The following is a 17,115-nucleotide window of genomic DNA, read 5'->3' as shown; positions in this document are numbered from 1 at the left end:
ACCCGCGCGCGAGGCGTTTGCGCACGCGCGACGAAACGAAACGACGTCCGCGCTTCCCTCCCTTTTTCCGGCGATCGAGAGACTCATCGCGAACGAACCGAGCGGAAATCGCGCTCGCGGAAAAAACCCGAGAGAGAAAGAGAGAGAGGGCAAACATGCGATTCGTGCGACAGACGCGGCGACGTTAGGAGTCTCGAATCTGGATCGCAAAACGTTGGCGGGGTCGGGCGCGACCGAGAGAGGAAACGGAGAATCGCGCCGGCACGGTCCTCTCCTTCCGAACGTCGTCCGTTGCATCATTTGCGGTCTCTCCAATTGCGGTAAGACGAACGTTCTGCTGAGCCTGCTGGAACAACCGCACGGTCTCCGTTTCGAGAACGTATACGTGTACTCGAAATCTCTGCAACAACCGAAGTATCGATACCTCGAACAATTGTTCGAGCCTATAGACGAGATCGGCTATCACGCGTTTTCCGACAATCGCGACGTCGTTCCGCCCGACAAGGCGCTTCCCGACTCAGTTTTCGTCTTCGGCCTGCGACAAGCAGGACAGAATGAGGGAGTACTTTTCTATGGGCAGACATTCGAATATCGATTGCTTTTATCTCTGTCAGACGTACGCCAAGATACCGAAACATCTCGTGCGCGACAACGCAAATCTGCTGATCCTCTTCAGGCAGGACGGCACCAATCTGCGACACGTGTACGACGATCACGTGAACATCGACATGTCGTACGACGAGTTTCGCGTCTTCTGTCGCGAGTGTTGGCGGCGCACCTACGGTTTCGCCGTGATAAACAAGGACAGCGCGTGCGAGGCGGACGGTACAGACGGGGCTTCCACGACTAGCCGATCAGTGCGCCTCGCTGAACGACGCGAGTATGAGCGCGATCGCGGAAGAGAGGACCGCGCGAGAGATAGCCAAGACGCGCGCCTCGATTTGCAGGAAAAACGCCGCTCTCAGGGTCGGAAATCAAACTATTGTCAAACCTCTGAAACGGCTCGCCGATGACGTGGAACGTAGAGGTAAAGGGCCGGGCAAGATTAACGACGACGACGGCGCTGGCTTTACGTTCGCGAAAAAGATGAAAGCGACGAAGAGAGCGAAGAAGGACAGCGAGAACGGTGACGACGACGACGACGACGACGATGCTGGCGCCGACCTGGAGCGCGATTACGGAGAGGACGACGACGACGTATTCGCGCCAATCAGGACAACCACGACGGCGGAAAAAAAGAGTCGCGTCCGGCACGGTTGAATTCGGCTCACGCAACGACGACCGCGATGAGCTCCACGCTGATCCGCGACGATTCGGTCCAGTTTTTACCCGGAGAACGCGAGATCGTCTAGCAGACGACGACTCCGCCTCCCACGTTGGAGAAGTCCGTCAGGAAATCTTTGAGTACGGCGGAAGGTCGCGACGCTCTGAATAGCCAACTAGGACCGTTAGGGCGGGAATACTTGGGTGCTCTTCTGGGCGGCGACAAAAACAAGGAGATCGACACCGTTTACGGAGTGCATTTCGGCGAGAACGGCACGATGTTGTGTAACAAGCGATTCAAGCTGAACGCGGATGACTCCATGGTCATCGACGGTGTACGGTACAAAGGCTCGCGCGGCCTGTACGAGTTCATCTTCATGGGAAAACCCGACGCTAAAATCTATACGGAGAAGGACAAACTAACGTACAGGAGTATACTTTTCTCCACCAGCGCTCACAAACGCGGCAGCAAAGCCGACAATCCCGTTAAGGGCAACAAGAGACCGAAGTACATAAATATAATAGCGCCGCTCGTAAACCTGTCTTACAGAGTTGGAACTACGAAGGGTGCCGGGCTACCGTCGGCCATGCGACTGACCGACAACGCTATCGATTACGTTCACTGGGACGATCCCAACGAGCTGGTCGATAGACTTCGACTGCTGGACGCCTCTCGTCGGGCCGGCAACGACGCTCACGACAACGAAATCCTGCCGATAATCGAGGAACTTCGCGAGGCCGGCTTCGTCATAAATTGATCGGTCGCGTCGGTCGCGACGGCAGTGCGAATCGCGCGCCCGCCAGCGCGATGTCCGTGAACAAATTCGGCATGTCTCTGACGAATCGGGGCAGCGGTGACAGAGTCGACGGTGCGTCCACGGTGAAATTGCACTCCTCGATCGAGTCCCTGCGCAATTACGCGCGCAACAACGCGCTCTTCATGAGCGAGGATTTTTACGACGCGAGGGAACGCAAAATACGAAGAGTAGCCGCGCCGGAGATCGACACCGACGCGACGAACAGGAGTTACGTCGAGGACGCGATCGGACGATCGAAGAAAAGCGCGACCAAAAAATTGAACGGTAGAATAACAGCGGTGGAGATAATAACGAAGTTGAGGGACGCAGCGCTCCTCATTCGTTTAAACTCTTACGAAGCGGATCAGCACAAGATACGACACGTAGCCGCGCCGGAAATTGGCACCGACGCGGCGAACAAGACCTACGTAGATGGCGCGATCGAACGGCTCAAGAAAGTCGTGACCGGTGAGATCGAGAAGAAAAACAGGACCAAAGAATTGAGAAGCGGAATCGCGACGCTGAAGAACGACGCGCTCCGTTTGGACGAGGAATCCTACGACGCGAGGAAGCGCAGGATACGGCGCGTAGCCTCGCCGGAAATCGGCACCGACGCGACGAACAGGAGCTACGTAGAGGGCGCGATCGGGGAGCTCAAAAGCATTTTAATCGAAGAGATCAAGAATAACAACGCGATCAGAGAATTGGGAGGCGGAATCGCGACGCTGGAAAACGTCGCGCTTCGTTTGAACGCTCAGGATTCCTACGACGCGTCGGAGCGCAAAATACGACGCGTAGCCGCGCCGCAGGTCGGCGTCGACGCGGCCAACAGGAGCTTCGTCGAGGGAGCGATCGCGGAACTCGAAAAGACTTTGAGTGACGCGATAAAAGAATGTAAAGACCAGTACGTTACTGTGAAAAATACCATAGATAAGCACGAGGTTGAAATCATCGCAATCAAGACTGTTTTAAAGCTTCTCAAACAAAATGAGCGTGGAAAAACGTAGACTCGTGGAAGAACTGCACGCGCCGGCGCGAAAAAACTTTCCTCGCCGCCGCGTCGTGGTGCGCGGTTACGACGACCTGTGGCAGGCCGACGTGGTCGAGATGCGCCCTCATTCGCGCGCAAACGCGGGTCACAATTGCATTCTGACGGTCATCGATGTGCTGAGCAAGTACGCCTGGGCAATCCCGCTCAAGAGCAAGAACGGAAAGAAGGTCGTGACGGCTCTCCGAAAGATCTTTCACGAGGATGCGCGACACCCCAGGAATCTGCAAACGGACAAAGGAAAGGAATTTTACAACGCCGACGTGCGCAAAATCCTCGACGAGCACGAGGTGAATCACTACTCCACGTATTCGGTCATGAAAGCGTCGGTGGTGGAGAGATTCAATCGCACGCTGAAAAACGACATGTGGAAGCTCTTCACGCTCCAGGGATCGTACAGATGGATAGACTCGTTACCGCGCCTCTTGTCAAATTACAATCGTCGCAGACACAGAACGATCCAAATGCGTCCGGCGGACGTGACGCCCACCGTCGCCGAAAAACTGCTGCGCACGGTGTACAGTCGCGCGAAGATAGCCGCGCCGGCGAGATTTCGAGTCGACGATCCGGTGCGCGTGAGCAAATTCAAAACGATTTTCAAAAAAGGCTACACTCCCAATTGGATCACCGAGATCTTTCGCATAGCTAAAGTACAAAGGACCAATTCCGTTACGTATCTGCTGAAAGACGTTCGCAGAGAAGCGATAGCCGGAGGATTCTACGAACACGAGTTGCTACGCGTCTCCAATCCCGACGTCTATCTCGTGGAAAAAGTCCTGCGTAAGCGCGGCAAACGAGCGTTCGTGAAGTGGCTGGGGATGGACAGTTCGCACAATTCGTGGATAGATAAGGCGTCTGTATTGTAAAGAGAAATACTTAGACATTCGTAGACACGCGCAACGCGTACTTTATTGTTAATAAAAGTTTACACATTTATTGGTTTGTTTCTTACGTGTTATTGATTTTTTACGATAAAACATTTTTTAAAGCGTATAATATTGTTTTTTTTTTACAACGGTATTTCGTAATGTCCCCACAGAAGCGTTTCCTCGCTGTTCAACGTCACGTATCGCTTGTCGTCGTGCGGACTGAGGGCTAGTTTTTGCTCCAACACGGTGTAAACCTCGTGCCGCGTCGAGCGTATGCACGACTGGCGTCTTTAGCTCGCGCGCTTACCGCAGGCACGCCACGTAATCCTCGAACGTGATCCTCTTCGCGACTACGTTTCTCTTAACGCCCTTTATTCTTTTGGTGTCGTCGCGTCCGAGTACCTTGTAAGTGTACATCTTCGCTGCTCTGAGGCTCACGAACTCCGTCATGATCGCGCCGTTGTTCTCGTCCTTCATCAAACCGGGCACCTTCTTGTTGACGCGCGGCATACCGTGCGCGTTATTCTCCGCGTAATCGCTCGTGTCGAACCTGTGTATGTCGCGTCTCATACACTCGTACGCGTCTTCGCACTCCAGCGAATAGATCAGACTGTCCATATCCGTGTAAGCAATTCGACACCGGTCGCCATACAACGGCACCATGTAGTCGTAGTGAAACTCGTAGAGACGCGTCTTGGATATCTCGAGAATAGACATACCCACGTAGACCGGCTTGTTGAATTTTACCTCGAGCCTTCGCAGCTCGATCGCGACCGGATTCTCCGAGAAGACGCTCCTGCTGTGAAAATTCGGCTTAGCGATCATCGCCTCCGCGCCGTATCTCCCGTCCCATCGCGTCACGAGACGCACGTCCACGTAATCGCGCACGTTCTTCATCGTCTTGCCGAAGACGGCGTTGTTCATCAGTTTGTACAAATTCCGTTCGAACTCGTTGCTCGCGCGCGTCCTAAGCGTGGTGTTCAGCTCGATGTAGACGCGAAGCCACAGCGACTGGGTGAATCGCAGAACGCGACGAACGCGCGTCAGACGCATACCTATCGCAGACATTGCTGCAGGTTTCGATAGTGCGTCACGTAGCGCGATTTGTCGTAGAGAGTAGCGAGTAGTTTCTCCTGCCGCTTATCGGGCGGTTTGTCGCGCGTCGGGCACAACGGTAGATCCGCGTGGGCGTCGTGCAGGTCCCGCGGATACTCGAAATCCACCTCCACAATGTAACCGACGTCGCTGTCCGCCGGCACGGTCGTCACGTCGAAATTCTCAGGGTCGTCGAGCCATTGGAAATTCGCGTACGGCAACGATTCGCTCATAGCCCATCCGTACAGATTGTTCACGTCGTAATACATGAGATACGTAGTGGGCTGGGACGAGTCGTACGCACGTCGGTACGTGCCTGTTGTTGGCTCGCGCGTACCTGAGCAAACATTGACTGAGGCCGCCGCGTTCCACGAACAGTACCATGTCGATGTCGGTGAGCAGCTCGAAACGCACGCCGGTGTACCTCAGCATGGCGTCCCACGTGTACCCCGGCAACGTGTAGTAATGCGCGGGTTCAAGCTTATAACTCGCTGAACATGCGTCCCGAAAATTTTCAAATATATCGGCCAGAAGAAGCACGTCGGTCTTGAGATACAGATTGCTGTACTCACCGAGATCTCGCACGCGAAAACGTCGCCAGACCCTCATCGCGTGCTCGTAGTCGCTCTCGCTCGCGGTCTCGTCGGTCAAGGAGCTGTAAAAGACCTTGCGCGGCGGAAGCTCGGTCTCCCGCAGTTTGTCTGCGCTGTCGACGTACTCGTACGGAAATACTCCCTTGCGAGTGAGCAGATCAAGATCCTCCGCGCTCAAATCCGCGTACTCCGAACGCGTTATTCTCAGCTTGTCCTTGTTTACATAGAACGCCAGGGTTTCGATACTCGCTGCTAAAAATTTATACGAGTCCACGAATCGAAGCTTCCGATCCGATCCCCCGTCCGTCTGCGTCTCTTTAACGGTCTTCGAGAAAGATATGTAACTGTCCTTCGTGAGCGGCAGCAGATCGACTCCGCCCTCGAAATCGTTCGCGATTTTCTCGACGATGAAGTGCGCTTCGTAACCCGACAGATTGTGAAAGAACACGGAAATCACGTTTCTGTAATTCAGATTGCAACGAGAATGCCCCGGACCTCTGTAGCGTCCGGTTAGGTGACAGTGATCTCGCACGCGCTTGTCCTCAGGCTGGAACGCTTTCCCACACACGTGACAATGAGTCGCGAGCCAAAATTCGCGCTTTTCGTCCTCCGTAAGCTCCACCATCGCTATATTGGTGAAAATTTTATTCTTAACGCGATGCGCGAGAACGCGAAGCTTGTTCACGAACCACGAAACGCAATTCTCGCCGCGACGATATCTGTACGCGGACGCGGTATCGTCGTAGGTGCAGCACAGATAGTAGCTCAGGCTGAACGGCACGTGACGCTGATAAGCGTATCTTTCCGTTCTCGCGCCCCCTTAGGCATTCTCCCTCTCCCGTTGTTCGAGAAGACGCTCCAGATCCGCGTACACCACGAAAGGAAGTCGCTCCTTTCTGAAGTGATTGTCGAACGACAGCCACTTATCATCCTCTTTCGGAAGAACGATGGCGCAGTCGTTCATTCGGCCGCAGTCGACGCTGTTGGCGGCCAACTTATCGCGCGTATAGAAATAGTGTAGACATCTGCGAAATAACGTGCGTGCGATTATTATGCGTATATAAATGAACACCTCGTCGTTTCCTTGTTCCTCATGTTTTTTTATTTTATTTCTTTTACCTACCGATCGCAATCGTGCTTCGCGCACCGTTTCGCAGTCAATTGCGAATTCACCAATCGCGACAGATTCTTTATCCATGCGAAACAGCCCCGGTTGACGCCGTGTAGCGTATCGCGTAGATACAGGAGATTTACGTGCATGTCCCTCTTATCGTCGGTTAACCGCAGAGGCACGATCGCGTTGTCGTCGGCGCCCCATCCAAACTTAGATTACTTTTCAATTCTTTCCCGAGTTGTAAACACGTTGATCGATACGTCGTTCTGACGTTCGAATTTTCCGATCTTTTTCAGATCTATGGGAAAAGCGATCCCGTCGAGATTCAGCACCGTCGCGTAATCGGGATACGAGCCGCATCGTTCCGCGTTCCGCTTGGTGGGATACAGAGCAGCAACCACCGCGCGCGCGAAACACGCGTCGTTCTCCGACCGCACGTTGACCACCGCCTTTTTAAGTCTTATACCTAGCGGTAATTTCATCCAACATCCCACGCGCATGGGATTACACCTGTTCACGGTCACGATTAGGTTCAATATTCGCGACAACGCCCATCCGCTGTCGCGTTCCTGAAATTCGTCCAACCGCGTTAGAATCACGTCGCGCACGTGCCTATCGTACCACTCGCCCAAATCGGACCTTGGGAGGAGCTGTTCGTTCCGCGTACCGATACTCTTCACATCGGTTTTAACGTCCGCTACGAATTCCTCATTGAATATGACGTTGACCTTCTGATACCCGTGTCCGGTCATATTATCCCGCACCTTTTCAAGCACGGTGCCCTTCGCATCGTCGAGAAATCGCGCGGGCTCGATGTACGTCGAGTTCGTCACGGCGCCGGTCAGTACGCGACGTTGGAACGCCGCATCGATCTCGATCCACGAGAAACCTCTGCCGCTGCTGCTACCGCCGCCCCCTCCATCCAAGCCGGCACCTACGGCGCGTTCGAATCGTCGACGCAGATCCTCCCTCGAACCTTCCAATCGCGCTATTAGAGCCACCACAGCGGTCACGGCTCCCGTGTTTCCTCGCTTCCCAGAGCGTTTGACTCAACACTCCTCCCGCAGGAGCCGGAGACACTCGTCGCATCGTCGTCTCCACGCGCGGTACCCGTCCGCGTGGCGGACGTCCGCGGCGAGCAACTCGTCGCATCGCGTCCTGAAGGGTTCACCCTCGGGAACACTGAATTTCACTCGATCGAAAAGACGACGAGACTCGGTGGTTTGAATCCGACGTTGCAACCGTTCGCATAGCCGTGGAGCCGAGGACACCCGAGGGGCAGCAGAGACCAAGGGAGCAGCGGACATCAATATTTTCTTAGGCTAAATACCGGATAAGCGAGTCCGAAGAGCCCATATGGCTAGCGTTAATCTGAAAATATAGCGACGCGACGAATAAGGGAACCGGGGCCTGACTGACCCCGGCAGGCGAGCCGTAGATGAAGAACCGAACGAGACAACGAGCGGGCCTTGGCAGGAGAGCCGAGCGGAGTAAATAGGGACAATCGCGGCGAGAATCGAGCAAAGTGCACGCGAGATAGTAGGGTCAAAATAATGACCCCCGCGAACGAGGGCACAACGGTAATAGCCGGGGGCCGAACCCCGGAATCTGTCTTAGGGGTGACCCGGATGTCAACCACCCGACCCGCGACGCGCCAATACCACCGGGCGCGGAGATCGCGGGGTCACAATAATGACCCCCGCGCAGAGGGGTACGGCGGTCACAGCCGAGGGCCGAGCCGCGGAATCCGTCTCAGGGGTGACCCGAAAGTCAACCAACCGAACCGCGACGCGATAATGCCAACGGGCGCGGAGATCGCGGGGTCATAACAATGACCCCCGCGACTAGGGGTACGGAGGTCACAGCCGGCGGTCGAGCACAGCCGCAGAGTCCTTCCCAGGAGGGACCCGAAAGTCAACCGACCGACTCGCGACATGATAGTACTACCGGACGCGAAGATAGCGGGGTCAAGCAATGACCCCCGGAAGTCGGGAACCGCGATAATCCGGAGGGAAGTAGGGACGGAGGGTCACTGGAGGAGGCGCCGGGAAAGATCCGAGGGGTCAGCGAGACCACTTGATCGTATAATCCTCGAACCCGAGAACCAGGTGAGCGGGGTCCAGGAGGACCCAGGCGTATGCGTGCGATTAATTCTTAAGATCGGATTGAGAACCGCGGGCGACACCGAACGCGAAAACAGGCAAAAACTGCCATAAGAAAAGAGAAAGCGGGCAACATCTGGCGTGGAAAAGTACCGAGATGTGAATAACAACCCATGGTGGGAGCAAAGATCCCGAGGTGGGAAGGCCGAGAGAGCCCGGCAACTCGAGGCAGTCGCTCGGATATCGTGGTCGTGGTAACACGTATACAAGATTCGCTCATACAATACGGACTTAGCGCGTAGTTTAGCGCAACGATATAATACAACCAAGCACTCCCGCGTACTTGCGTGTTAAACATAACTCGTATAACTATTGCGAGCGGTAATTAATTACCAATTATAACAACGTTCGACGAAAAGTGTCAGCGTGAAGCGCATACGGCGCGACAATTTTGTAATCAACTACGACGATCTGAAATAAATCAATCGTTTGTTAATATACGCAGTGTCAAGTTAATTTGAATTACTTACCTGCGACTTACCTTGTCCTACGGCATCGATCCATCGTTGTCTAGCGGCGTTCCAGTATGCGATAAAGCGAGGATCTGGGACAGTCAGCGGCAGTTGAGATCTATCCGGGGCGAAAAGGTCATACGGCATCGATTTATCGTTGTCCAGCAGCGTTCCAGTATGCGATAAGGCAAGGATCTGGGACAGTCAGCGGCAGTTGAGATCCATCCGGGGCGAAAAGCTGAAAAGGAAATTAGCCGATTAATTAAACATACGCATTTTCTACTTACCTGGTCCGTCATGGGTGGTCCCACGTTGTCCATCGATGATCCAGCAGTGGGGAGGCAGCGTCGGGTTGTCGAGACATCCTGCGTCGAGAACCTGAAAATAAAAGAGAATTAATGGAGTATTGTTGCAATATCGTGCTATAATTTCGATACTTACCTTCTCGGTATATCAAGGTCAAATCGAGTGGCGACCGTTTGATAGGCAAATCTGGCTGAGATTTCACATTTTCGTGTGATCCACGCACCCAGAGAGTGACGTCCGGTCACAACGTATCCTCTCTCCTCCGTACACCGTCTCGTAATAAAGATAATACTCGAGCGGCAGGCAACGCGTATAATCGCTCGCCTTAACGGAGTTTGCCACCGTCGTCTCTATCCACTCTCGCTCGCGAACAGTTCGCACTGCGATTTCCCTTCGCAGATGATAGGTAGCCAGATTCCATCGCGCTTCCTCTTTCACCACCGACGCGCGCACGTTTGACGACATCGGTGTTTCGACCCTCGCCGATTCGTCGTCCGAATCGGACGAAAACTTGGGCATGGGCTCGCGACAGCGCAGTTCGTCGTCCGATTCCGCGGACGAGTGATAACGGCGATCGTTCATTCGCGAGTACGCATCGCTAATGTTTAATCGCTGAACCAATGAGGGTCTTTGTTTCAATACTCCTCACCTCGCCCATCTAAAGAGTCCCATAACGCCTTAAACGCGTCAAAATCATTACACACGTAATTACCGACGCGTCTCGCTGGTCTTTCCCAAACTATATCATGAAAGAGATACGTCCGCTGCGGTCGGAAATCTGCTATTCCAATTTCGCGACGGATCAGATATCTCGTTACGTCGACGCGCCGCGGATCCGACGCCATCGCGAACGCGTACGGATTCACATTCCTCGCGAGCGGTTCGCTGATTTTCACGAGCGGTTTCGGATTTCTGTTTTTCACCCACACCGGTCCGCAAAGTTCTGCGTACTCGTCGCTCATATTGCGTTAAGAGAGAGACAAACACATTAACTTATACTATTCCAATGTGCTTTACGCTGTCGCGCCCACTCTCCCTCGATACATTTGTCCGTTTTTGCCGCGCCGTTCGCGCGCCCGTTCAATTTATACCCCGTTCGTTATCTCAACAGAGGACGTACCCCTGCCGGATACGCTCTTTCCCGGAATGACGACAACCGCTCGCCGCATCCTCCGAAAAAAACAAAAGGAGGAAACGACGAGAGCGACCTCGAACGAGTTCGGACACGCGCTAAAAAAGATAATCGCGAATCGTACGAATCGAGCGGACGAAGAGATGAGTCGTCTCTCTTGATCTCTATACGCGCGACGTGGGACCAGACGGCGCTCGTTTTTGCTCGTGACACTGTTCTCAAGGGTCTTCCGGACACTCTGAGGTCAAAACTTCTCACCGAGCACGAGGTTAAGGGGGATCTCTCGATATTAGGGCCGCCGAAGCTAAATAAATTATTATTTCCGACCTTGAAGGGGTCCACATCCGCTCTCAAACGAGACGAAGCGCAAGCAGCACATCAGTCGCAGCTGGCAGCGGCTCTTAATGCCTTAGGCTCAGGTGTCTCGAAGTTTTTGTCAGAGGAGTTGGACCAAATATTACCTGAAGAGACAAAGAAACCGTTGCATCTTATGGCTAAAGGCATCCAGCTATTGGCCGATCTCCAATACCGTCTCTCGCTACAGAGACAAGCTTTTATTAAACCAGCTCTGATCTTTTTAGGCAAAAATACGGCGGACTCGGCGCCGATCGACGATTGGTTATTTGGTAGTTCTTTTGCCGAGGAAATCAAGGAGGCCAAGACCTGCGAAAAGGTAGCTAAGGAGCTAACCTACAAACCTACATAAGGCGGCCTCTCACCAGCCAGCTCGAGCACAGCCGCAGTCCAAATTACCTTCGACGTCAGGAAACTTGAAAGGCTCCACTCGCCGGAACAACCCTCCACATCGAAGGAGTGGGGCATGGTCGAAGGACAGATTTCGGAGGTCAGCGTCTCGCTCCCGACATCGTCGCTAAATGAGGTGAGATGTTCAGGCAGGTTAGTGAATTTCGCTCACGTCTGGAAACGCATTACATCGGACCCTGAAGTTCTCAGCGCAGTACGTGAATATAAGATTCCCTTCTCTTCTACGTCGAGTCTCAGTGCGAGGCAGAAATCCAGCGCCTTCTTAACAAGGGGGCCATTACTTAGGTGGAGTCATCGGAGGATCAATTTCTATCCTCCTTCTTCTTGATTAAAAAACTCTCAGGTGGGATGCGTTTTATTTTAAATTTAAAGGATCTAAATTCTTACATTTCCCCGCCGCATTTCAAGTTAGAAGATTGGTGCACGGTACTTCGTCTCATGCTGCCAGGATCACAAATGGCCTCACTCGACCTCGAAGATGCGTACTTACTAGTGGCAATTCACCCGGAGCACAGAAAATTTTTACGCTTCTAGTGGATGGGAAAAACTTTCCAATTTTCGGCCTTGCCCTTTGGACTTGCTACTGCCTCTTACATATTTACTAGGTTACTTTGCCCCGTAGTTGCCTTTCTCCGGTCTCAGGGTTATGAATCAGTTTTGTATCTGGACGATTTTCTTTTGCTAGCTTCTTCCAAAGCCGCTTGCCGGCTTAACGTCCAGGCTCACAGAGGAGAGTCAGATAGACAGGCTTGCCGATTCTCAAGTTACGCGCAGATGTTGTTTTGGTACGGACACCGTAGACCCACGTATACATGTTAAGGGTTAAGAGTTTTATACAACATATTATATACATATATTAAATTACATAACATTTTTTATATGATGTGGCATTTTACAAACGTACTCGTCGACTTTTATGAGTTTATACATGTACTCTAATAATTCCGTATCAATAAGTAATAAATTATTTTTTTTCTTTATAGGAAGTATGTGATTGACCTTCTTTTTTAATACGCGGTGAAAGAAAAAACGAGTTTGTTCAATCGAAACAGGTCTGAAAAGTAAATACAATTTGTTCTGAACACTAATATACAATCTTATTGAACCGTATTTAATCTTTTCATTTTGTTTTAATTGAATTTCTACATTAAAATTTTCACATTTGCCATCAAATTTATATAATTCAGATGTAAAGATTCCATTAAATATTTTTACTCGACTATAAATTTGAAAAACTTTGTCTTCAAAAATCAATAACTTTATTTCACCTAATGACGTGAGCAATTTGCTAGTTTTTTCGGTTTCTGTTAACTTATAAACAACTTTAGAAAGTGAAAGCAAATTGTGTTTAGACGAAGTATTTTTTAATCCTGATCCTACTTTATTGCTTATGGTGCGTTTCCACCTGAGAGTAAGAACTCTCGAGAGCAAAAAGAAAGAGAGAGAGAGAGAGATACTCTCGAGAGTCTCTTTCTCTTTCTCTCTTTTTGCTCTCGAGAGTTCTTACTCGCAGGTGGACACGCACCCTTAAAGCTTGCATGCCTTGTGTTATAATTAATTTGTTCATAATTTTTTGGCCAATATGTTTAGAGCCCTTGACGAGTTTTAATAGCACCCCGTTTTCATTTTCAAAAGCAAAGGCAGATGAAGTTCATAATGGGCCTGATCTTCTAACGTTTAAACCAAGGTGTAAAAGATTATGACTATTATATGTCAACTTCTTTTCTCCGTATAATTTTTTTATTTGGCTTACGAATAGTTCGAGTAAAATTTCCGACTCTTCAATCTCGTCTAATATGATTTTATTTTTCAATAGAGTATTATGAGTTGCTGTAACGCGGAGCAAAATCCAGTGTTGAAAGTATTCCTCTCCAAGGTAATTTTTCATAGTTGGCAAAGAGTAAAATAAAAACCAGTTATAAAACTCACAATCAGTAGCTTTATAGTAATAAAGTTCGGTCAACGATCTGGGCATTCGTTCTATTGTATTCGGAGGTTATATGTTCAAAAGAAAATTATCTAAATGTATTAAGAATTTTTTTACACACCATGGTCCCTTACATTCAATCCAATTAATCGTTATTCGCTTTACTATTCCCAACAGAATCGAATGCATGTATTATGACGCAAGTATTCATATAAATAGTCAGCATAGTTGATATTACAGAAATGCCCTTAACACCTTTCATATTTTTTTGTTTATTGATAGCGATATTTTTATTCAATTTCGTGGCTTTTTACCCTGCAGTTTTATTTTCTCGTGTGTCCTCAAATGAATTTTGTTTGCGCGAAAGGATAAATGCGGATCGTTTTTTAAATTTTGCGTTGAATTTGTTCTTTGTATTTGATTTTTTTTTATAATTGATATTGAAATATTATTAAACACCAAGATCTGCTTCGAAAACGGCACTTCTTATTTCTGTTATCTTAAATTTTCTTTTTTTCTTAATTTTGCTTAAAATTACTTTCTTTTTGCTTCCTCATAAAGGAAGCTTTGTTTTCGTAAAAAAAATTTTTTTTTAGTTGCTTTTGCCAATGTGTTCAGAATGTTCTAAAACGTCGAAAAATCGCTATTTTAAAAAATGTCGGTATGTGTGTATGTATGTGTGTATGTGTGTATGTGTGTATGTATGTGCCAAATTTACCGAAATTTCTATAACTCCAGAACTAATCAACCAAATCTTAACGAATTATATATGAAATAGGGGTAAAAAAAACTGAAGAATATATAGAATTAATAAAAATTGCTAATAATCAAGGGGTTCTTTTTAAATAAAATTTTGAATTTTTGTAGAAATATTTGTTTATGCTTTAATTTCCGCAAATTTGGAGATATCGATTTATTTCTAATTTTATTATATTTTTCAGTCTTTTCTACCCCTATTTCATATATAATTCGTTAAGATTTGGTTGATTAGTTCTGGAGTTTTTTGCAAGTAGAAACCTTTGCTCACAAAGCTTCCTCTATGAGGAAGCCAAAACAAATAGAGGAAGCTTTGTGAGCAAAGGTTTCTACTTGCATACTTAAAAACTATGAGGAAGCAATGTGCAGGTTTCTACTTGCACACTTTTTTTAATTGACGTACATTAATTATTATTATTATTTTTTATTATTTTCTATAATATTTTATTAATATTTTCATAAACAGTGAAATTATTTGTAATAATTCGTAATATGTACATATATTATAGTTTTTATAAATAAATATATTGGAGGACTTCCGGTTCCGGGACAATACAGTGTGGCACGTGAGGGTTAGGCGAGTGAATTGTGGCAGATTAGGAGGGCATAGGAGAGGTCTGGAGGAGAAGCTCGGGAGGGAGGAGAAAGTGGAGGAGCGAGAGTTTGCGAGAAAGTGGAGGGAAGTCGGGAAAGGACAGAATAGAGGAGAAAAAGGGTGCTAAAACCGTGAGTGAAAGTAGGACGGGCTGAGAGTATGTAAAGTGAAGAGAGGGAAGTCATTGTGAGAAGAACGGCCACAGACAGGGAACACGCGGAATATAGAAGGAGAACAGGGTGGTGAAAGAGGCGGGCTAGGGATATTGGAAAGGATAGGAAAAGCTGGTTAACGCATAGTGGACAAGAGCTAGGGGAAAGAGGGCTGCAAAAGTGGCAGATGGAGGCAGAACAGGAAAGAGTGATAGTGAGCAGGCCAACGAAAACGGAGGGGCTAGATATGAGAAGAGGGAGCGCTGGCTCTCTAGTAGCTGGTATATAGAGGAAGAAAAGAGGAGAAATTAACACCGAAATTAGAAGAAGATATACGGGAAAAATTTAACGAGGTAAAGAAGATGAACAAATCGCCGCCGGCAAAGATTAAAAAAGGTGGAGAAGGGAAATAGAGCATAACGGCGAAGGAAATGTTGAAAGAAATTTTAAGGAAAATGGAGGAGCAGGAAAAGGAAAGAAAAAAAAGATAAGGAGGAGATACAAGATATAATAAAAGGGTTGAAGGAGGAATTTAAAAGGAGGGAGGAAGAATGGGGAAAGCAAAGAAACTTGATAGAGAAAGGATTGAAAAGTCTGGAGGAAAAGGTTGAAAAAACGGGCTTGAATGGAAGGAAAGGAAAGGAGGGAGAAGTAGTAATAGAGAAATGGAAAGAAATAGAAAAAAATTTGGAAATGGCGGAGAGAAGAAAAAGGAAAAGCAATATAATTGTGAAGGAAGCGACGGGAAGAAACGAAACAGAAAGGAAGGAGAAGATCGAGAAGATGATAGGAGAAATAAATAAAACAGAAGTAGTCATCGAGGAAGTGCAGGAACTGGAAGGCCAAAAGGGAGATAATGAGAACGAGGAGGGAGTTAGGGAAAAAATATGACAGCTTTCTGGACGACGACTTCACCAAGAGGGAAAGACAGATACAGAAGGAAATAAGAAGGAGAGCAAAAGAAGAAAGAAAGGCGGGAAAAAAAACGACAATTGGTTACCAGAAGATGTGGGTGGACAACAAAGAGTTGAGATGGAATGAAAACAAAGGAACTTTAGAGGAGAGGAGTGAATGACAGAAGAAATAAAGAGGCGAAGAAGAAAGCTGAGAAGTGAGGAGGATAAATGGAGAGTATTGGAAGCAAGAAGAAAGGAAGGAAGTACGATGAAAGTAAAAAATTGACGAAGACAAGTCCGTGGAGGAAAGAATCAAAGAAGAAAAGGAAAGGAAAATGAGAAGGGAAAGGAAAGAGGAGAAAATAGAGAAAAAGGGGAGTTGACAGAAGAGGATATTGTGAAGAAAATGGAGGATAAACTGCTGAGGGGATCGGACGACGACGAGGACAAAGCGGACCGGGGGAAGGGATTGGGGAGGAGGCAATGGAAGGAGTAGGAAGGCAATATATTGTAAGGTTATGCTTAAGATTGTGAAGGCTAGGATTTATACACGTTATGATTTTTATGTTTTGCCTATGTTATTTTGATGTGAGGCCGTCAGGAACAGGGTATTTATTTTGAGTTGTACAGGGTTGGGTACGTCCCTACAAAACGCCGAGTTTGTAAAGGTTTGGGAACGTTCCTCAAAAACGCCCTTTAAGGCCCCTTTGGGGTAAATAAAGTATCTTTCGTAACCGTAACCGTAACCGTAACCGTAAATAAATATATTGTGTGTATTATTTTGCAAATATATACCCTATAATTTAAATAACTAAAAATAATATATAATAATTATATATGAACTTATATAGGGTATATCTAAAGTCTGACCCAGTCCCATGGATCTTGAAAACGGTTTTAGATATATGGAAAAATATTTTAGATAAAAGTTGTAGGATAAGATGATGAAAATATGGAACTGACTGAGTGATTTTTTTCAAGGCCAGGTCAATGTGATCGATGTTTTCTTAAATGGAATCCCCTATTTTTTATTGCATATTATCGTTGCTTGAGATCGTAACCACGAGCATCGTGAAATCACGCTAGATTGCATGAAAATTTCAACGCACGCATAAAAAATGTTCGCATAATGTCTCGCATCAAATACGTCGCGTTGATGTTCAACATAGCATGGATCTTTCTAGCATTCGCAT

At 48.4% G+C, this 17,115-nt stretch overlaps 2 protein-coding genes across 2 annotated transcripts; both read right to left on the bottom strand.

The window, feature by feature from the left end:
* Window positions 1–4,280: 4,280 nt before the first annotated feature.
* Window positions 4,281–5,030, bottom strand: LOC112455418. Its single transcript, XM_025017317.1, has one exon. It carries the CDS (start codon window positions 5,028–5,030, stop codon window positions 4,281–4,283), a length of 750 nt encoding a protein of 249 aa, XP_024873085.1.
* A 2-nt stretch (window positions 5,031–5,032) lies between these two features.
* On the bottom strand, window positions 5,033–6,290 carry LOC112455417. Its single transcript, XM_025017316.1, has 2 exons — window positions 5,454–6,290; window positions 5,033–5,356 (listed from the first exon to the last, which is right to left on the bottom strand). The coding sequence occupies exons 1-2, from the start codon at window positions 6,288–6,290 to the stop codon at window positions 5,033–5,035; spliced, it is 1,161 nt and encodes a 386-aa protein (XP_024873084.1).
* Window positions 6,291–17,115: the final 10,825 nt, after the last annotated feature.

Source organism: Temnothorax curvispinosus, unplaced genomic scaffold (assembly GCF_003070985.1).
Source record: "Temnothorax curvispinosus isolate PA1 unplaced genomic scaffold, ASM307098v1 QBEX01006072.1, whole genome shotgun sequence".
Taxonomy (NCBI): Eukaryota; Metazoa; Arthropoda; class Insecta; order Hymenoptera; family Formicidae; genus Temnothorax; species Temnothorax curvispinosus.
This window is presented reverse-complemented; position numbering and strand designations above follow the sequence as displayed.